Source organism: Vespula pensylvanica, chromosome 19 (genome assembly GCF_014466175.1).
Source record: "Vespula pensylvanica isolate Volc-1 chromosome 19, ASM1446617v1, whole genome shotgun sequence".
Classification (NCBI taxonomy): Eukaryota; Metazoa; Arthropoda; class Insecta; order Hymenoptera; family Vespidae; genus Vespula; species Vespula pensylvanica.
The window spans coordinates 1,747,744-1,771,301 of record NC_057703.1 but is presented as its reverse complement, the minus strand read 5'-3'; the positions used below and the strand labels follow the sequence as shown (position 1 = coordinate 1,771,301).

General features: G+C 35.7%; 1 protein-coding gene across 4 annotated transcripts in view; it reads left to right on the top strand.

Moving 5' to 3' along the window:
* Positions 1 to 23,558, top strand: part of LOC122635863 (diacylglycerol O-acyltransferase 1) — a 132,541-nt gene that overhangs the window by 74,147 nt on the left and 34,836 nt on the right. For all 4 annotated transcript variants that reach the window (XM_043826542.1, XM_043826541.1, XM_043826538.1 and 1 more), the window contains one exon: positions 16,299 to 16,451. In XM_043826542.1, coding sequence (XP_043682477.1) covers positions 16,299 to 16,451 — 153 coding nt within the window. The remainder of the gene's footprint in view (positions 1 to 16,298; positions 16,452 to 23,558) is intronic.

Here is a 23,558-nt window from a genome sequence, read left to right as displayed (position 1 = left end):
TTTCGAGATCGAGAGTGGTCGAACTTTCGAAGGTGGGATGGGGTGGTGTGAGGAGGGAAGAAGGGAGGGAGGTTTGGGACGAAAAAAGCGGCACAGCGAGAATCGACGTTTTAATTCTCGCACTCGTACACACTCTCGGCTGTCGTGTCGTCACAATAACGGGCGTAAAACACGCGAAATAGTCACAAACGTGGCCGGACAGACAGACCGAAAAAGAGAGACAGAGAGAGAAAGGGAGAGAGAGAGAGAGAGAGAGAGAGAGAGACAGACAGAGACAGAGAGACAGAGAGAGGTTTCGGAAGAGATAGCAAGAGTAGTGTTGAGGGGCTAACGGTACGAGGAGAAGGGGAATAGTCGTTGAAGAGGAGTGGGGGAGAGGAGGGGGTTTGAAACGGTCGTAAAACTCGTACTCCGACTGTCGTAATTACGAACGCAGGACGAAAGCATTGACGAGCGTTCAACGTTGAATTCCCATTCGCTTGGACCCATCCACCTGTATTCCTGTGTGCCACTGCGAATTTCCGTGTCTTTTTTGTTCCCACCCAATCCTCCCCCACTCCAGTCCCACCCCTCACCCACCTCTCCCTTTTTTATTTTCTTCTTTTCGCGTGTGCGTATTTTTTTCTGTTTTTTTCTCTCTCTCTCTCTCCCTCTTTCTCTCTCTCTTTTTATTTTCATTTTTCTTTTTCTTTTTATTTATTCTCTTTTTTTGGCTCTCCGTTGTATTCGAAATGCGACACCCGGTAGAAACGTGACGTAGCACTGATATCGACCTATGCTCTGTCTCTTTCTTTCTCTATCTCTGTCTCTGTCTTCCTCTATCCTTTCATCGCCTTTAGGCACCCACTACTACTATTACTACTACTACTACTACTATTACTACTATTACTACTACTACTACTGCAGTCTCTCTCTCTCTCTCTCTCTCTCTCTGTCTCTCTCCCTCCCTTTCTCTTTATTTCCCTCCCGTCATTCACGCTGCAGGTTCCCGCAAATGCAATAAAAGGCGTCGAGTGTTTACCCCTCTGCTAAGTGGTGCTCGGTATCATATTGTTGTATGGAGTGGATTCTCGTCTTTGAGACCATGGTTTCATAGAAGTGCGAATCTATGTGTGTGCTAGCAGGATCGCTGCCAAATCAGGTTCCATTGTGCATTCTTCGAGCGTCGGCTCGCGTCGCATGGAATGAAAGGGTACTTGCAGCCGCATCTCCCAACTCACCACCTCCTTGATATTTCCCCCCTTTGCCACCCTCTTCCTCCTCCCTTACCTCCCACTCATACTCATCTTTCTGCTTCTTCTTTTTCTCCTCTTCCTCTTCCTCTTCTTTTCATTTTTTCTCTTTCTCTCTCTTTCTCTCTCTCTATACTCTTCTGTTGGGTCATCAGATTTGTCCTTTTTTGTTCTATAAGAAGAAGACGATTTATGGTTGTGAATGAATGGGTGCTTTATTAACACGTTGAATAATGAATCAATGGGCTGGTTCGTTTTACAATTAGTTCGTTTGTTCGTACTTTCTTCTTTGTTTTTTAATTATAATTGTTTCTTTTCTTCCTCTCTTTTTAATGGTATCGATAACAAGATACAGATCTGTAATAATTACTTACATCGCGTATAGAAATTTGTTTAAAAGTCAAACGGACTTGATAAGGAATAGTTAAATAAGGTTTAAGGTATGAAAGTATTTTTAATTTAATTGACTGTAATTACGATGAGTAGGATTGAAATTTATTTCGGATGGAATTTAAATATTTAAATGTAGTAACTAAATCAATGAACGAATTTGATGTTATTCGCGTTTAATCGTTATCTAATTAAGTGGCATTAGTATCGTCAAAGATCATTAATATTAGTATACATATTAGTATACGGATATACATGCATATATATATATATATATATATATATATATAGAGAGAGAGAGAGAGAGAGAGAGAGAGAGAGAGAGAGAGAGAGAGAGATCATTTAAAGTAAAAAGATATTAAAAATATAGAAATTTATTATTATTATTATTGTTATTATCATATCTAATCCATAGAAATTCTAATTCGAAATATACTTGCTATAAATCAATGTATTTTTATTTCATTTTACTTTCTTTTTTTTTTTCTTTTTCTTGGTCGAAATAAAACAATTTCAATTAGCAGATAACAATTTCAATCGAAGGGTTTCAAATTAATCCTTGTAATGAAAAATCTTTCGAGAACATATACTTCCGATCGTAAATCGTGGATAAGCAGCAAAAGAAGCGTTATCATCGTCGTAATCCTAGACGCATCGTCTACTCGAAAGGAATCTAAATCTGATCCGACACTGCTTTGTCCCAAGCTACCGGAGTTCGTCGGTGCCTAAATCAACAGAGTAGTCTCCCTTTCGTCTATAACTCTATCCTTTCTGCCTTCGTCCTTCGTAGACAGACAGAAAGACAGACTGAAACAAATAGAAAGAGAAAGAGGATGAACGGAATGTCTGGACGTGCGATTTGTAATTCCGAGGGAACTCATCGTTTGAGAACTCTTCGAAGGACTTGCATAATTTGTAATTCCAAAGAATACGAAAGAATACGGGAAGAGAGTATCTACTAAAAAAGGAGAGAAAGAGAGAGAGAAAGAAAGAAAGAAAGAAAGAAAGAAAGAAAGAAAGGAATATGACTCTGGTAGGAGCACGAACGGGTGAAAAAAAATAAAAAAAAGAAAGAAAAAGACAGAAAAGATATAAAGAAAGTAAGAAGAGAGAGTGATAGAAAGAGAGAGAGAGAGAGAGAGACAGAGAGAGAAAAGAAAAGAGACGAAAGACGGTATAGTAGGTGCAAGAATTCATTCCGCTAGGGGGAACCCCAGCCAATCCCATTCCTTCATCTCTCTTTGAGAAGTACGGGGTTCGACGTAGCGTAAAATGTCGTGGGTCTTCGACAAGAGTAAAGAAATAGAAGAGGATAGAGATATAGAGATAATAGCAGACGGACGCGAGAACTTAAATCATAAAATAGCATGCAAATACATATGTAATGTAATATAATAGTTTGGTGTTAATCATAGTCGAATCGTAGAAAGAAATAAAGAAAGAGAAATATAGGCGTGTTTCAAAAGAAAGTAAAACGAAAGATAATAGAAGAGGAAAAGAGAGAAAGTTTATATCGTCGAGTTGTCTGTATATTGTATAAACTAATAAATCTAATAAGAGTTACAGTCGAATCTTTTGGAAAGAAAGAGAGAGATGATAATAGGCATGAGTTGGAAGAAGAACAAGAGGAAGAAAAAAAAATTACGAGATAATGGAAGAAAAGAGAGAAAACTTAAATCGTCAAGTTGTATCGTCAAGCGTGTGTGTGTGTATGTATATATATATATATATATATATATATATATAATAGTACGTATAAAGTAATATATTATAATAGTCCAGCCTCATAGAAAGAAAGAAAGAGAAAAAGAAAAAAAGAAAAAAAAAAGAGAGAGAAAAGAGAAAAAGATGAAAGGCAGGAACGATAAGAAGAATAAAGAAAGCAAGAAAAGGAAAAAAAAACAAGCAAAGAAAAAGAGAAAATAAGACGAGGATAAAAAACAGATATAACAGTGGAATGGATAAAGCTTAAATTGTTGAGTTCAACGCATTTATATACGTATAAAATGATAGTTTAATAGTCTCGTGTTAACCATAGTAGGAACCATTGAAATGAATAAAGAAGGTGGTAGAGAATGAAAGAAAGAAAGAATGAAAAAATGAAAGAATGAAAGAATGAAAGAATGAAAGAACGGTAGAGAGAGAGAGAGAGAGAGAGAGAGAGAGAGAGAGAGAGAGAGAGAGAGATAGGTAGATAGATAGATAGATAGAGAGAGTGATAGAGAAAGAAAGAGAGATTATAGGCATGAAAGAGAAGCTGCTGCAGCAAAACAGGAACAAGAACTCGATCCAAGGGCTGGATACTCGCCAGACGCTGTTAGGCTAACTAGCTCGTCGTAGGATCCACGAAAGGGAACGCCAGTGAGGAGCCAACGTGCCGTTTACACCAGATAATCCGTCTGAAATTAGAGTCGGAAATTGGTTTCCGCGCGAATAACACGGAAGGAAAGGAGAATATCGTGCCTCTCGATATCTCTTTTCTTCTTTTCTTTTTTCTTTTTTCTTCTTTTTCCGTCTTCTCTCTTTCTCTCCCTTCTTCTATCTCTCTGTCTCTGTTTCTCTCTAGTTCGCTCTTGCTTTCAGTCGTATAATAAAGGGAACGACGTGATATTCTGAGAATTCTCACGGAAGACAATGGCTTGATATCGAATGCAGATTTTGCAGGAATGCGGTTTGGTCTTTCGAAAGACGCTGCGTCGTCTCTGTGTTCAGATATCTCCCACAGCTGTTGAAGATTTTCAAGGTACATGAGAAAGAGAGAGAGAGAGAGAGAGAGAGAGAGAGAGAGAGAGAGAGAGAGAGAGAGAGAGAGAGAGAGAGAGAGGGTAGAGAGGGAGGGTGAGAGTATATTTGACGCTTAAACGATCGATATTTTGGCAGACTTTTATTTAACAGAAAGAATAGACTATTTTTCGTTTTATTTATTTTTTCGTTTTTCCTTTCTGTTTTTTTTTTTTTTTGCTTTGCTTTTCTTTTTTTTCCAATACCACAATAGAAAAATTCATTTAACCGACGAAATTGTATTATATACGAGTAGAAGTTATCTGGATGATATATTGATAGATTTTTTTATTTGACACGAAGATAGACTATTTCTGTTTTTTTTTTTTATCTTTTTTTCGTTTTGGGTTTTCTTTTCTTTTCTTTTGTTTTAATATGATATAAAAAAAAATTCATTTAACTAATGGTTAATTACTCCGTAAATGAATAGAAGTTATCTGAATATATATATATATATATATGTATAAAGAGATTGAAACAGAGAGAGAGATGGAGGAGAGAGAGAGAGAGAGAGAGAGAGAGAGAGAGAGAGAGAGAGAGAGAGAGAGAGAGAGAAATTTCGTTACTCTTTATCATAGTAGCGAGGCCTCCCTTTCATTCTACGATCATGGAAATTAGTTTAGGAAAATTAGTATCACACCCTTTGTGGTATATAATAGGTATCGTTCGATTTGAACGTTTGAAAATCGAATCGAGTGGTTGGTTGCACAATGCAATTAATAATACGACGAACGAGCTTTGCAAGCGTAATTCGTTTGTTCGTTCCGCGAACGTGATTTTGTTGTAATTTAGGAACGTAAAGTAAGATTCTATGGCCTGAAGGCCATAATCCCATACTACGAATTAGATTACTACGTTATTACGACAATCCAGTCAAAATTATCTCTCTTCTCTTCTCTTTTCTTCTATTCTATAGCTTTACATACATACATACATACATACACACACACACACACATATATATATATATAGGAATATATATTGAAAATTATTAACGAAGCCTTTCTTCTCGTATTTCATATGTGGACGCACGTGTGTGTTAATGATTTTTCGGAAATTTATTTAGCAATTAATTTAACGCGTCTCTTTTTAAAATAAATATAAAAGGAAGTCGATTGTTTGAACTCAATGAGTATCCCAATGTTATTGTTCTCAATGTAAATATAACATTTCGATTATTATTTCAACGTTTTTCAATTGTCCGTAGGTACATAAGCACGTAAATTATGGGTACATATATATATATATATATGTATGTATTGTGATAAAAAATTCATAATTAATAATTTAAACAGGAGACAGGTAAAACGGGGCAGCAACGTTTAATATACGCATTGGTACACGACAACTTTCATTATGACTTTTACCTGCGATCAAGGTATAATTAAGCAGAGAGAATTATTCAAAATGCTATATAATAGTTTACTGGATTAATATATTTGAAATGCGAATTTTCAGTAGTAGTAGGAGAAGGAGAATGTGGAACGGGATTAAACGTAAAATCGTATATCGCGGTTTTAACCGGTTATATTTAAAGAGTTAAAAAAAAAGTATAAAGGAAAAAAAAAAGAAAGAAAGAAAAACAAAAAATTCAAATACTCCACCCCCTTTGAAGCAACAGCCGATCCCTGAGGAGCAACCTCCTCCTTTCGCTCGTCCCTCGATCCCCATTTATACTCAAAATTCCCTGGACGATAAAAAAAAAAGGTTCTTTTTTTCCTCCTTTTTTCATCTAATTTTTTTCCTCTTTTTATGCTAATTAAAAATGTTGGAAATATTGAAACGAAAAAATCGATAATGTTTGCGTTGGAATAATAACATTTGTTCAATGGGTGATCGGGAGAGTGAAGGTGTAAAATGAGTGGGATCAGAGGGGTATAGGGAGGGATAGGGAAAGAGCAAGAGGGGTTTGGTTAAAATTCGTTGGAATTTGTGGTTTTCCTCGTAGAATCGTTTTGTCGACTTTCGTAAAATATTCAAGGTGGCCGCACCCCGAGGCGACGACGATGACTACGACGACGACGACGACGACGACGACGACGACGACGACGGTAGCGGTAGGGATGGGGATAGGGATAGGGATAGGGATAGGGATGGGGATGGAGTAGGGTGGGGTAAGGGTGGAGATGTGAGGGCGACGTCGAGGGCTGCTACCGTTGCTACTATCGAGGGCCGTCTCGCCAGGGAATTCTCCGAATTTCCAGAGAGATTCGGCTAGCCAAGAACGCCGTGCAGAAGCCAGGGTTCGTACAAGGGTGGTTACATTTGATCTTGTGGATCGAGGTTAAACCAAAGCACGATCAGTCCTGTGAACGGGTGCACGGATGTGGTCACCTCTGACTCGAACGTCTCAGCGAAGATGACGATGACATTGTCAAAGAGAATAAAAGAGGGTGAGAGAGGGAGAGAGAGAGAGAGAGAGAGAGAGAAGAAAGAATGAATTTCCGGCTTTTTGTTAAAATCGTGTTGGATTGAAAATCGATCGAATGAAAAATATTCATTGGCTGTTAGTTTTATACGGATATATTTGTTGCTATTATTTTATTAAATTAGATATTACATAGAGTTTTGTTAATGTTGGTATAGAAATGTTATATTGAAATTTTTCTTCATTGACATTCGTATTAATGTGTTTATGTAGTTTTCGATGACGCTGGTGTAACGTGGTTTTATTGAAAATATCCGAATTTCGTCAGAGGATTTTTATAAGGTATTATTTTATTTTTTATTTTTTTTCCTTCTCTCTATGTTCTCTCTCTCTCTCTCTCTTTCTATTTTTTTTTTTTTTACTTTAACAATGAATAGATTTTTGTGAGGTATTTAGGACGAAATTGATCGTTGGTTTTAATAAAAATTGTATTGGTAATATATTTTTAACATAGTCATATAGTATATTAATAATTGTTGTTATTATTATTATTAAATTTTTTCAAGTTAAACATGGATAAAATCTTTCTGATAGAATGGATATCTATACGTCTGGCAAATATTAATATTTTCGGATATGTCAGCTTATCTACAAAAAAAAAAAATGAAGTCATGATTAAATATCCTTATTAATATCGTAGATAGTGTATATATATATATATACATATATACACAGACAGACACACACGTTTATTATATATTTTTAACTACAAAGTTCGATACAACTTTTCGATATACGAAAACCTTAATTATTTACAGACGAGTATTATTAACGCCTTTTAATGTTAAAACACCAAACAAAAAAAAAAGAAATAAAAAAAAAAAAAAGGAAATTAAATAAGATATATATAGAGGCTCAAATATATCGCTGAATCAAACGGAGAAATAAAAAACGATACGATTATTTGTCGTAGTGTTAAACGTGCCACTTGTGATCTTGTCAATACGATGCTTATTCCAAGATCGGAATGATTTCGAATAATGATAATAGTAAAAACATTATTATATAAAACACATATAACTAATGCATAATCGAGTAATGATATCAAAAGTATAGTCGAGCCGAATAAATGTCGGATAAAAGCATTACACTTATTTCGTATGGTTCCATTCGTACGTCTCATCAAGGACGCTTATCCTAATTCGTGACGATAACCGTATCGTAAGGCTGTGATGTGTTATCGTGAAATCTCAGTGTATAAGGTCATTGAGTGGAGCGTTGTAGAAAGCGTTCTCGAGAAACATGAAAGATAAAATAAAAAGTAGGAGAGAGAAAGAGAGAAGGAGAAAGACAGAGAAAAAGAGAAAAAGAGAAAAAGAGAGAGAGAAAGAGAGAAGGAGAGAGACAGAGAAAAAGAGAAAAAGAGAAAAAGAGAGAGAGAGAAAGAGAGAGAGAGAGAGAGAGAGAGAGAGAGAGAGAGAGAGAGAGAGAGAGAGAGAGAGATAGATAGATAGATAGATCGAAAAGAACGAAGGGAATAAAAAGAACGTGAAGGAGGAGAATGAGGTGGAGGAAGAAGAGGCCAAAGAAGAAAACGTTTCTTTTCAAAGCGAAACATTTTCTCCAAAGAGAGAAGCACGTTCGTGTTACAAAATGGCCAATCTCGAGTCGCCTATTGACTTTTTTTGCCGAAAAGACTTGCGTTATTTTAGTCACAAGAGAGAGAGAGAGAGAGGGAGGAAGGGGGTAGATGGGAAAAAAGGGTTGAAAGTTGGCGCGTGTATATGTAAGTGGTACACGATATGCACACGATACGCGCGCGAAATGCAGTAGCAGTGGCAAGAGAGGGAAAGGAGGTGAGGAGTGAGGGTATGAGTAGGGGTGTGAGGGTGGGGAGAGTAAGGGTAGGGGACCGTGAACGTGAAACGAATGCACACGCTTAGCCAAGATACAGCTTCACGCACGGTAAGCCAGCTAGGTGATTACAGACCTGTGCCAACTGGTTCTCGTGCCAGGATCAAAATGTCTCTTTCATAAGAAAGAGAGAGAGAGAGAGAGAGAGAGAGGGAAAGGGTGAAAGAAGGAGAGAGAGAGAAAAGGAAAGAGAGACATAAGCATTATCGATCTTATGAAACTTTACACGTTTACAGGAGATATCGAAAATAAGAAGTTTCAAAAGTTGACGATATTTTTATACTGATTCCAAATAATATATATATATATATGTATATATATATATATATATTTATATATATTCTTTCTTTTAACTATCGAATAGGTAGAAACTGTCAAAGTTTGTAAACGTAGTCGTGTGTCAAGTTAAAAGTGTAGTATATTATACGTGTATATGTATGTATGTGTATCTAAAAAGCTCAATAGCCTGAGAGAAAAAGAGAAATAGAGAGAGGGAGAGAGGGAAAGAGAGAAAGAGAAAGAGAGTATGTGTATAGAGGCAAAAGTGGCGTAAAAATTTATTGCTCGATCGTATCCTCTTCTGAACGTTAAAAATAACATCCTCTCCTCTTCTATCCTCTTTTATCTCCTTTTTTTTCTTTTTATTTTCCTCTCCCTCTCTCTTTTTCTCTTTCACGAATTATAGTGAACTATAATATGAACCATAATCAAAATACGTATATCAATAGGTACTTATTATTGATATCGCGAATACCATAAGTAATATTATTATTACTAAATTTTATACGATATAAATAGTTGTCTGAGTTGATTATAGAGAAAATTTAAGAAAAAGGAAAGAAAGAAAGGAAAAGAAGTTTTCCTATTTCGTTCGAATAATAATCGTTCGTCAACATAAATGTAATTATATTGTTAAACACGTTAAATATTAATATTGATTTCCTCCATCAACGACATTAGTTAATCGAACAACGTTAGAGTTTCGCGACGTGAAATTTTCTAACAATTAATTTCGCTTGAGTATGTAGTGACTAATAATAAGTATCTATTATTATATATACTTACCTAAATTTTAAATTGAGTTATATATATATATATATATATATATATATATATTTGTAATAGTAAAGGTAATAATTGGTAGATAGAAAATACTACTTAGATAGAATTCGAGAAACGAGTTTATTCGGTTGATATCGCGTAACGTTTTACGAAACTAAATAATATAGAAAAGAGGGACGATGCTTCGTAATTGGACGAAATTAAACGGTACGCACCGAAGGACCTCAGTCGTCAATTATCCCGTAGGATCGTTGAAAGAGTTCGGTAAAATGGTTAAGTTAAAACGAGACAGAAACAGATGCATACAGAGAGATGAAGATAGAAAAAGATAGAAAGAGATAAAGAGAGAGAGATAAAGAGAGCAAGACAGAGAATAAAAAAATAGAAAGAGAGTGAAAGAAAAAGAGAAAGAGAAAGAGAAAGAGAAAGAGAAAAAGAAAAAAGGAGAGAAGGAACATGTAACAAAGTAGAATCGAGCATGGACCGTGAAAATTTTAATCAGCACATCCTCCATCATTTTATCTCTTTCTCTCTCTTTCTCTTTCTCTCTCTTTCTCTCTCTTTTTGGATATCCTCGATCTTGTTCTCTGAATTCTGGCAGCCATGGACGCGTGGAATTGGAAATGCAGTAGTCGTCGTCGTCGTCGTCGTCCTTCTCGACGTCTGATTACGGTCGCAGTAGGAATACGCTATTGTGTCGTGCATGATCGGACATAGCCGACTCTAATATATTATCTATTTCTCTTTTTCTTTCTCTCTTTCTTCTTCTTCTTTTTTTTTCTGTATAGAAACGATTTATGCCGGGTGCTTATACGTGCACTATATCTGCTACTATATTTCCCTTATATCCCCTACCACTTCTCTCCCTACACAGCACCCATCTATCCACCCCTATCGGAACGATTCCATCCAAGCCTGAAACCTGTAAAAAGGTTCCACCAGGTATGTAGAAGCATAAAAATATTATACTTTCGAGAATATGCAAAACTGGGAAAAAAAGATATATAGACGAATCGATATCATTTTTCGACTTTAACGCACAATGTTAGATCGATATCAAACGATCATATTGCGAAAAAGAAATTTGTTCGGCGGAGGCTTGTTCTTCTCTCTCTTTTTTTTTTTGTGCTTTGCTTTGTTCCTCGCTTTTCGTTTCTTTTTTCTTCTTATTTTCTTCTTTCTCTTTTCTTCTTATCTTTTTTCTTCTTTTTCGTCTTTTTCTTCCGTGATTGGAAGTGATTAAAGTCTAATTACGTTGCTCGTTCGTTCGATCGTAAGTTAGATTGGAAGGGTTCGAACTAGATAGATAGATACTGATCGGTGCGATAATGCACGATTACACGAATGTAATTTCGATTAATCGAATATTACGAATTTTGATACGATCGTTTGTAAGGTTCTAAGGATAATTGTAGGAGTGGATATTGATCGAATATAAGATATCGAATTGAATCGAATCGAAAGCATTTTCTTTTTTCTTTTTTCTTTTTGAATATTTTATTCGTTATCTTAATCGACATCTTATTGTTGTCCTATAAATAATTCAAATAGTAAGAATAATAAATGATTGGTTAATAAGAATAAATCTATAAGAAAAAAAAAAAAAAATGAAAAAGAAAACGCGAAGGGTATTCCGTTTAATAATCTTTTTTTTCTATTTTAAATAATAAAAACACTGGATCATTATAATTTTTATATGCATTATATCTTATCGAGATAAATATAATTCAAGATAAAAAGAGTTATGACTTAAGGTTATCGAACAATTAAACTTTACATTCTTTTAATCTTATATAACCTCGACCTTAAGTAATGAGAGTTATCAAATAATAAGATTAATAAATAATTGTTAACTCCATCATTCTACATAGTTTGCATTTTGTAAACTTTATATCATGAATGAAAAAGAAATAAAAATAAAATGAAAGAATAAAAAACAATATCCAGTATCTAATAATTTCTGTATTAAATAGCGCAAGAAACGGAAACATTTCCATGCATATATACGTACATACGTACATACATACATACATATATAATCCTGATTCCAATAGAATCATAATGTTTGAAAGAAAGAGGAAACGTATAGGTCTCGATCGAATTTCATTGTAGTACGATATCGGTAAAGGAAATACCGATCTACTTCGAGAAAGATGTACGGGCATATATAAAAGTCAAGCAAAAGAATAAAACGAAGGAAGAAATGAAAAAAGAGAAAGAAGCAAAAAAGAAAAAGAAAAAGAAGAAGAAGAAGAAGAAGAAGAAGTCGTTGAAAGAAAAGAGTAGGAAACTATGTAAGTCGTTGGGTTGGTAAAAGAAGGAGGAGGAAGAAGAGGAGAGGAGAGAAGAGGAAAGAGGAGTAAGTAGCAACGGTGGGTGGTGATAGTGATGGTGATGTTGATGGTGATGGTGGTAGCGAATGGAAGAGAGAAAGAGAGAGAGAGAGGGAAGGTAGGGAAGCTCGTCGAGGAAAAAGAAATAAGGATTCAAAGAGGACACAGTCGATGACACGTTTTCGATGGGAAGGATGAAAGAGTCCTTTCCGTAGGATGCGGCGCGCTCGGAAATGGATCCTAATCAAAATGCATCAGTTTGCTTTTTCCCGTATCGAAGACGATCGAAAGAAAGTGAGAAGGAATCGACGATTGAGGACTACGGGCTCGACGAAGAAGGAGAGAGAGAGAGAGAGAGAGAGAGAGAGAGAGAGAGAGAGAAGGGAGAAAAAAGCCAACTATAAAAAGAGAAAAAGAAAGAAAGAGAGAGAGAGATGGCTAGAAAAAAAAGAAAAGAAATGGGAAAAGTGGTCGGTGTGCGTTGACGTTCTTTTCTTGAAAAAAAGAAAAAAAGAAGGAAGAAGAAGAAGGAGAAAAGAGGAAGAATGAAGGGAGGAGGAGGAGGAAGGAAGGAAAAGAAAAAGCGAGGAAATCGGAGGAAATGGGACGACGAGATCGGTAGTAGCGAGTATCCTTGTAGAACGAGCGACAATGGTTCGTGAAGAGGGGGTGAGTAAGGGGGTAGAGGGTAGAGTGTAGAACGGTCGGAGATGGGAGAGAAGAGAAAGATGGTGAAGGTGGTGGTGGTGATGGTGGTGGTAGTGATGGTGAAAGCTAGTGGTAGTTCGTTTCTCGAGTCGGGACGGATGGTGGAAGAAAATTGAGAAACTACCTTCGTTCGTTCGATGCTAAAAAGGAACGATGCTTACGGACACAAAGAAATTCCGAGGAATCAAGAGAGAGAGAGAGAGAGAGAGAGAGAGAGAGAGAGAGAGAGAGAGAGAGAGAGAGAGAGACGAAGAAAATCCTACCTTCCTGAACGCGAAACGTTTTATATGACTCATTTAACGTTTCTTTCTTTCGCGTTTCCGGTCTCTCCCGTTGCTTCGCGATATAGAACCTTCGTTTTCTTTCTTTTTTTCTTCTTTTCTTTCCTTTTCTTTTTTTTTCTTTTTTCCTTTTTCTGTGTTGCGAGGTAGGTAGTACATAGTAGGTACAGAGCTCGTTTCGAAACGTTCGACCGTGAGGAGTACGAAGGACGATAAGTTAGTTGAAAAGGAGGGGTGATGAGGGGTGATATTCAGGGGTGGGAGTTAGTCGACAGGCAGGAGCTAAAGGAATTCCAATTGTCACATTTATTGAAAAGAATTTTTATCGTCAATTACGTACCTTAGAAAGGAAATAAAGACGAGGAGAGGAGAAGGGGGAGGAAGGAGGCGTGTGGAAGGAGAAGGAAAAGATAGAAAGGGACGAGGTAACTAAATAAATCGTGCACGTGTGTTTGTGTGTGTATGTATGAGAGAAAGAGAGAAAGAGAGAGAGAGAGAGAGAGAGAGAGAGAGAGAGAGAGAGAGAGAGAGAGTGAAAGTGAATGAGAATGAGAAACGTGACTTTGTTTCGTAACAATCTCCACTAGTTTTCTTCGACCCTACGTAATTGCACTTAACCCTTGAACAGGAAAATTATTTTATCGCATTTGGTATAGGTGTATGAGCAATCAAAGAAAAAAAAACAAGTGGTTGATCGTGATATACCCCCGTTACCTCTGCAACCCCTTTCGATCTCCTAGTCAATCTCGATAAGCACCATTGTAATATTTTGTTTCTACGAATACGTTCGTACGTACGATTATATATACATTATTCTTTCTTTTCGTTTTGTTTTCTTTCTTTGATATTAATCTGGAATCGATTCTCGAGAGAAACAAAGATATAAACAAAGATATGATAATATTCGAAGTAACCTTTATATATTTATGTAACGCGTTATTGGTATAGGTTTTTGGTATATTCTATCGTATATTACACATGTGAATACATACACACGTACGTGTATATATATATATATATATATATATATATATATATATATATAAACATAATAACAACGTAAAACAAAACGTGTCACGCTTGAAACGTATATACACCACTCGTCACGACATTCAGTAATCACCTTTCTTTTTTGTTTTGTTATCTTCTCAACTTCGTCACCTCATTCTCACGCGAGTTCTCCAGTCGAGTACAACCTTCGAAGATAATTCATTAATTTTTCATCGAACAAGAATAATAATTGATTCGAAATTTAATTAATATATTTGGTAAGTTGAATATACGAAATTTTGTAAGTACACGTTCTTTAAACTATTAGTATCGAGTATTCATAGACATAAATACTGCGTAAACAATTGTAAAATTAATTAAATACGTACATATATCTAGGAAATTTCATTGATCATATATTTTTCAAGAGATCATATAGAACTTTATTCACGTGTACGCATGTATAAAATTGGTTTAATTAATTGCTTAATTGATTGGTTACATACATGAAACAATTTTTTTATTAAATACAGACTTTTGTTAAAGAATTGGATAAAGGGAATAATCGAGTGTTTTAATAGAATTCGTTCACACACACACACACACACACACACACACACACATATACACATACAACAGAGACGTATTAATTTTGTGTAAAACATCGAATTACTTGCAGTTGTATAAAAGCGTATTACTTGTTTCTTTAAGCGAAAGAAAGAGTGAAAGAAAGTAAGAAAGAAAGAAAGAGAAAGAGGAAGAGAGAAAAAAAGAAAAACTCGAGGGTGAAAGAGAGATAAAGAGATATAAAGAGAGAGAGAGAAAGAGAGAGAGAGAGAGAGAGAGAGGGGGAGAGATGAAGAGAGAGGAGAATATAACTAGAGTCGGATGAACTCGTGAGAACTAAAAGCAGTGTCTATTAAAATTCTTTTGCCGACAACGAGCGCAAGTTCTCTTTTTAATTAATTTAATTTACTTAGACTATGGTGCACCGGAGCACCGCACCGTACTGTACGTACAGTACAGCATCGCATCGCACCGCACTGCACCGCACCGTACCGCACTTCACCTCACATCTCGTTTCACCGCACCGTGCCGCGTGCGTCTCGGTTGTCGTAGTCGTCATTCTTTCGTGCGAAAAGAACCGCAAACCAAACGACTTTCATGTAGAGAAATGCTTAGCTACATGGTTCGCGTTGGAATTCAAGAATCCCTCTAATTAGCACCTCTCTCGTTGGTAAGTCCTGCTCGCTCCTGTAAGCTTTCTTTTAGTCGACGACGGGAAGCAAATATTTCTCTTTAGAGTAAGAGAAAGATATAAATATATATATATATATATATATATATATATATATATATATAGAAAGACAGAAGGGGTGAGGAACAAAATGAAAAAAAAAGAAAAAAGGGAAAGAAAGAGAAAATCGCTTCACGAGATCCGACGATGGACTTTCTATATTCGTTCGCTTTTATCGTCCAACGATTTTTTTTTTTTTTGTTCTTTTTTTTTATTCTTTTCTTTTTTTTTTGTAAGAGTACAAAGGATCGACGAGGGAGGTTCTTCAAAATTATTTCACGGGAAAAAAGAAAGAAAAGAAGTAGAAGAAAAAGAAAGAAAGAATGATCGATTCGATTCAATGAACAAAAAGATCGAAGATAATCGATCTCAGTTAGTTAGATCGAGAAATATGATATAGTATTTTCTTGTTGAAATCTTGAATCATCGTAGATCTCATTTATGATTTAATTAAGATAGGTATAGAATTGGAAGAAAGTATAATGGAAGATCGAAAGATCGAACGGATATGAATCTTTTGATCTTCTGATTCAATTTGAGAAGAAAGAAAAAAGAATAATTAATTGGTCATTGATCGAGCTTCGATATGAAAACGTGTATAGATTATAAATAAAATATTTCCAAGTCTAATATATATAATGCGATGTTTATTTATCGTCGATAAAAAAAAAGAAGAAAAAAATGAAGAAAAAAATGGCACCGATTTGTATACATTACACGCAGGTATTTCGAATGCATTCGAAAATGTATTATTAATATGATAACGTCGGATGTAATGTGCTATATATAACCAAATGGTACATACGTCATACGAATTATTAATATTACTCTGACCTCATGAGTACAAATCGAATTTTAAAGTGGATTTGTTCAGAATGAAATGATAACGAGTCACTCGTGTCGACTTCATATAGATATAATTTTTATTTTATTTGTTTGCAGTTGGCGCCATGTACGTCTGTACTCTCTACGCTATTCTATTCTTGAAGTTATGGTCGTACATACAAGTGAACATGTGGTGTCGTATTAGTCGTGGAAAAACATCAGGTCAAGGTAGAATGCGTCGACAATCCTTGTCTTATAATAACCTTCAATGTAAGTATTATTCTTTACACATACATACATAAATAATTTTTATTTTCCGTCGTGTGTATTTTTTTTTTTTATTATTATTGTAATTATCTCATCAATCAGCGCAAAAAAAAGATTACATTTTCGAAAATTAATGAACGATATATGAAAGAGAGGTAACCCGTTCGAAAAAAAAAAAGGAATAAATTTATTCAGAAATATTTTAGTCTAAATATATTTAATAATATCGAATGATTAATAATAGTTGAATATATAAGAATATTATTTTATATATAATCGTGACAGATATTTCTTCGTAAATTATTTTAAGCAAATTTGTAATATTGTTTCTCGTCGTAATAAGAAAATTAAATTTTAGAATCTAATTGGAATACATTTTTTAAAGAAGGTATTCCCATCAAAAAGGAAAGAAAAGAAAAAAGAATATGCATTAATTTCATTTAACAAATAATTAATGTATACGTAATTCATATATCATTTTTCATTCGAACGATATTCAGGAAAATCGCGAAAGCTAAATTTTAGAATTCAATCAACGTATTACAACAAAAATTCGTATGTATCATCATTATCATCATCATTATTATTCATGACTATATATTAATGATATCGTAATATTATTAAAGCTCATTCTCCCTTATGCAAAATTAAATTATAGAATTCCAATCGACATTTTATAAAGAAGCAAAATCCGTATTCAAGAAAGTATTAATTTACTTAAATTAACACACACACACACACACACATATATATATATATCATGACATAAACGAGAGAAGCCGATATTTCGTATGACAAATAGAGATAGAATATGCAGGTGAGCAACGTATTTACGTATCCCCCTATTCTTCCGGTCTATAATTCGGTTCCTCTATATATACATTCATTCTCTACGTTCTCTGAATGAATGAACAAAAGAGAGAAAGAGAGAGAGAGAGAGAAAGGGAGATATATATATAGCTCGATAGATAGATAGATGGAGGGAGAGGGAGAGAGAGAGAGAGAGAGAGAGAGAGAGAGAGAGAGAGAGAGAGAGAGAGAGAAAGAGGTATGCAGATGGACACACAGAAGGATATAGATAGATATTTGCTCATTTCTGAAGGTGCAAACGTACGTTATAGGAATCCTCTACGTATACCCATGTATATATCTCTGTGTCTGTATATATACACATATGCACGGTAGTGTACGTACACATATACGTATACTTACAAATACTTATACATACTATGTATATACGTATATATCCCTGTGTATATGTATGTGTGTGTCGACGAATCATGTTCACTTTACGCAATTCGAAGAGGCGTAGCAAAGCTGATGCTGTTGCTGCTGTTGCTGCTAGTGCTGCTGCAGTTGCTGTTGCCGTAGCCGTAGCCGTTGCTGCTGCAGTTGTTGCTGCTCCTACTGGTCACGATAGATAGGAGGGAGAATAATTTCCACCCAATTTAAACTACCCGATCAGGCTTCCCTCTGTTTCCGGTGTTGGATGCAGGCGAAACTGAACGAGCTAGAGAAAGAGAAGGAGATGATGCTGAGCGGGCGGAACGATGGGAATGGGGAGGTTGGTGGGGGGATAGGGAGAAGTAGAGGATGATGAGGAGGTGGCAGGAGGTTGTTAGAGGATAGAGAAACGGGAGGGAGGGTGATAGAAGCTGGAGGTTTAGGGACGACGAAGCCAAGGCTGCGGGGTTAGTATATATCGATTATTCAGACCTGCCCGACCAAGTCAAATTATACGAGCGGCCTTTTCCTCTCTCTCACTCTCTCTTTCTCTCTCTCTCTCTCTTTCCTCTCTTCCTCCTCCTTCCCAATAAACTCACTCTCGGCACACGGAATATCAACCTTCTACCCTCTCCCCCTTCTACCCCTTGTCAATCTACTACAAGCCCTATTTTTCCTCCTCTCTTTCTCTTTACCTATCTTCTTTTACTATTTCTCTTTTTATTTCTCTTTCTATTTCTTTCTTTCATTCTTTCTTTCTTTTTTTTTTCTTTCTTTCTCTCTCCCACTTTCATTCTTTTATAGTGCTAAAACCGTCCTACCCTACAATACGTTTCCCACTTTTAATCGTGATTGCACAAACGATCGATACTCCCCTCCCTCTCCACCCTCAATCCCCTTCCAGCTCACTGTCCGTTCATCCTCATCCTCCTCCTGTTTCTCCACCTCCTCTTCCCCTTCCTCCTCCTCCTCCTCCTCCTCCTCCTCCTCCTCCTCCTCCTCCTCCTCCTTCCTCTTTCCTCTTTCCTCGTTGCCACTGAACGAAGCGCCAAACTTGATGGATAGGCACGATTGTACAGGTACGGGTTCCCGTTGTTGCTCGCAAATTTGATCCGAGTCCATCTGGCCCGATCTGACCGATCCTCGGTATCGTTCCTATCTCTCTATCGTTTCCATCTCTTCTCCACTTCCACTAGCGATATCCTCCTTCCAATATATGCGTCGATGGTATGTTTCTATCTCCCTCTATCTATCTATCTATCTATCTATCTATCTATCTATCTATCTATCTATCTACCTATCTATCTATCTAATTCTGTCTGGGTGTGTGTATGTGTTTGCGTGTACGGGTATATTGCATGTGTATAACACCAACAAGGCTGAAATTTAGCTCGACCGTGGGCTTCATTAATCATCGTTGGAATAATGTAAAAGGAAGGCTTCGATGTGCGGGACCTATGAGAAGTAAGCTAACACGTTCGATAGGGGCAAGAGGAGGTATGCTATAGTATGGTGAAGAGAGGAGGAGAAAGAGGAGAAGGAGGAGGAGGATGGGTCATTCGGATAAGAGGAATAACGACCCAACAAAATTTCTTGAATAATGAAAATTCATGAAGTTTTCCTTTTTCTTTCGTTTCTTTCGTTTCATCTTGTTGTTGTTGTTTTTTTTTTTTTTCGAATAAGAATAACAAACAGATGAAGAAAAATTTGCAATTCGATCTTTTCTCTTTTTATTTTCGTTTTTTTTTTTCTTTTTCTTTCTTTTTCCTTCGAATCGTCTTTTCGATAAAAAGAAAATATATATATTTCTGTCAAAAGCGATTCTCGTTAAAGATTCTTACTTTCCGAAGATCGTTAATTTGAGACGACTTTAATCAGGTACTTACTTCACGAGTCAACTCGCGAAAGTAGTACTCTTATTTACGAGTATATATCTCGGTAGAAAGAAAGAGATAGAGATAGAGATAGAGATAGAAAGAGAGACTCGTTAAAAACTTTGATTTCCTATTACTTCGTATCTCGGATCCTATTACATCCCAGCGTTTAAATTTTACACGTTTACGATCAACCATAATCTAGTAATATAGTTCTTTTAAGTACAAGTAATTCGATCGATCGATCAAAGAGAGTTTATTAGTAAAGTTAATTAAGTGCTATTATATTTTGTGAGAGAAAAATAAACAAGAAAAAGAAACAAATTTTACGAGATTACAATCGATTTGATATCTCCTTTTCCTAACATCTTCTAAAAAATTGATTCGCCTAGTAATAATTGGGATTAGATGTTTCTTTAAGAATTTTATATGAAACAGTCTCCTTAAAAATTTCTAATAAAATTTGTATGGATACGATATTAAAATAAATAAATAAATAAATAAATAAATAAATAAATAAATAAATAATGAAATAATAAATAAATTAAATATCCTTAAATTACACATCATACATACATAGTTATATAAATTTTCAACAATTTCCAAATATAATTCTCTAAGATGTAACCAGTTCGATATCGATCGATCTCTAGAAGGGTCTTGCTAAAGCTAACGAAATTTCCTAACTCCCTGCGTCCAATTCTGCTCACGTGGTACTCGTTCTAGGGAATCTTTCGATAGATAGACGAATGCCAGACACGGCCCAGAACTCCGCGACCCGTTCGCGGACTACGTTATTAGACAACCAAGAGTTTCCTCTAATTCTCTCTACTTCGAAGTATGTAACGTAATTTTCATCTTCAATATCTCCCTGTCTCTCTCTCTCTCTCTCTCTCTCTCCAACATCGTAGCACGTCGTATTATTACCTTTCTACAATGCTAAAGTCGTACTCGTTTCTGGATCGTTATGCTCTTCTAAGCAAAAGAGAATTTCTCTCTCTTTCTCTCTCTCTCTCTCTCTCTTTCTTTCCATCTCTCTATCTCTTTTTCTCTTTCCATTTCTCTCCCTTCCCTCTCTTTTTTTCGAAAGAAAAGCCTTTACCTTCGTTACTCCCCTCTTTTCGACGTAACCTGTCCCCCATCTTTCGACCCTTTCCTGTCCCCTACTCTCTCTTCCTCCTTCTCCTCCTTCTTATTCGAAGCTAGATCGATAAGTCGATCCTGATGGAAGGAAGGAACTTCGACGAGCAACGCTCTCGCTTTTCTTGCTAGGGCTTTCAATAAGCAATCTTCTATAATGTCTCTGTTACCGCGGCTCGCGCTCGCGAGTAAGTCTACCGACGTTCGGGACAGGCACGAACGAAAGTTGGAAGGGGTGGAGAGTGTTGAAGGGAGATGAGGGTGTAGGGGTGTAGGGTAGCGAGGTAGGTGAGCGAGAGGGTAGATATTGACGGTGGATGATGGCGTAGAAGGTCGGTGATGGTGTTGGTGTTGGTATTGGTGCTGGTACTGCTACTGGTAACGATGACGATGCTGGTGATGGTGGTAGTAGTAGTCGTGGTAGAAAGGAAAGGGTGTCGATAGAAACTAGAACGTAGCTAGGGGTTGGTTTGAAAGGAAGACGGAAAACGTGGCAGCCATAAGCCGAACGTCACAGTCGAGATTCTTGCGTGTCGCTTGGCCATTCGACTCGAATGACTTTCTCTAACCAATCGTCTTTCGTTCATCTTCTCTCTCTCTCTCTCTCTCTCTCTCTCTCTCTCTCTTTCTTTCTTTCTTTCTCTCTCATTCTCTTTTTTTCTTTTTTTCTTTCTTCTCCTTCTCCCTTTCCTCCTTCTTTTCTCTTCCCATTGTTCTCGATTTACCGCTGCTTGGTTTTTATTTCTGCTTCTTTTTTTCTTTTACTTTCGTTTTTTATTTCTCTCTTTTTTTTCCTCCTACCTTCTCTTAGAATGTTAATTTCTTTTGAAATAATACAAATTACGTTAAGATTGTTATGTTCGGAGATTATTCGTGTAATAAAGAATAGGGGAAAAAGGGAGGGAGGAAGGATCGTACGATGGGAATCAAAAATGTTACTGGGTAATTCTTGGAAATTATCTATCTTTTTATCCTTAGATTTTTTCGATTAATTTTGTTTCTTTTTTTTTTTTTGGATTGTAAAATTATTGTACTTTAATTCGGTGATCGAGTTAAGTTATTTTCTGTTGAATTGTTAATATATAATCTTGTCAAAGGTAAAAGAAATATCATCATACGATTATGTTATTTAAAAGTAAAAGAATTATATAATAAATATTAAATATAAAATACGATATATTTATTTATTGATATGTTTTGATTTTCCACGTTTTGTATTGATTAAGATGGATTAATATTTCTTGCTTATTATTATCTTCTCTTTTTTTTTTTTTTGGAATTCATTCAAAAAATTGATTTACTTCGTATATTGAATCACGGTCAGGTTACGTTTTAAGATAACTGAGATACATTACATTTGTGTATTGTAGTATAGTTCGAGATCGAGAAGGCTCGTTAAATATTTCTATGACGTTTTATAGGATACGATATTTTAGCGAGTATTATATGCTCAACGAAGACGGCCGCGTCAGAAGAAAGTCTTTGAATTTATGACTCTCGTTGACATTCGACCTTCCAACCCGTGAGTTTGCGAAAGTACCTACGTGTCTGAAATCTCCTTACGAGCTGGTATCATGGATCCACAGCTTTCAGTAGGGATCGTGAAATTCGTACCCTTGAAATTCGTAGCCTTGTTTGAAGGAAGGAAACGAGAGAAGATCGAGAAGCGGACTTTACCTACTACGTGAAAGTTATTTCTAAGATTTATCGCGAGATATTCGAAAACGAAATGTAATTTCGACGTTAGTTTGGAGAAAAAAAGAAAACGAATTTTAAAGAGTTATTCAAGGAGGTAGATATCAAACAAAAAATAAAAAGAATAAAAAGATCGAAGTAAATCGATACACTTGGAGTTATTGATAAAGATAGTGATAGATCGCGTTACTCGTTGTTATCGATATATTTATGTTATTTGAATAGAAGAAAAAAAAAAATGGACAAAAGGAAATAATCTTTCGATCGTTTTGATTGCCATACATTCTCATTTATCTATCAACTGAAAATCAATTGCAAAGATTAACCTCGAGATATTTCGAAATGGGCGAGTAATTTGTGAAGAGGTTAAAATAAAAAAGGAAAAAGATAGAGAAAGAGATAAAATGGAAAAAGGAAGGATATGTTAGGAAGGTCGAAAGAGCGTGAAAAACGAGGCGAATAAATGTCGCAAGTAGAAAGAGAAGAATAAAACGTGACGACATAGACATCTTACGAATTAAGCCTTGATAGTATCGAGGCAACGTCGTCGCCGATTGGCTCCAATTTCCAAGCGTGCAATTCCCCGTAGCAATAGATTGCTTCTCGGGTCCTTTAGTTGAGCCTAATTTTGTTCTCCTTGAAAAACCCAACCTTACCTGCTATTAAAAACCATCGATCGTCAGTTGTATAGTTGTATCATGAGAAAATAAGAAAAAAAAAAAAAAAGAAAAAATAAAAAAAGGAGCGACTCGATCACCATACATTTATCTATTTATTTATTTTTTCATGCATTAATTTTTTTTCTCCTCTTTTTATATATATATATATATATATATATATATATATATATTTCTTTCTTTATTTATTTTTTCATCTACTGACTTTTTTGTTCTTTTTTTTTTTGTATTTATTTATTTATTCTTTCAAACAAAAAATATAATTCCCACGTTATTTTCGAAGCAAACGTATACTCTTTAGCCAAGTGTAAGTTCAATCGTTTGAAAAAATATAGCGAGAGGAAAATGTTAGCACGTTGCGATTGGGGATGAAGGGGAGGGGACAACGAATAAAAAAAGAGAAAAAAAGTAAAGACGAAACGAAAGTAAGTGAATTGAGAAGTATATGAGAGAGAGAGAGAGAGATGCAAAATAGTGTAATGTTAAAAAATATTTATTTA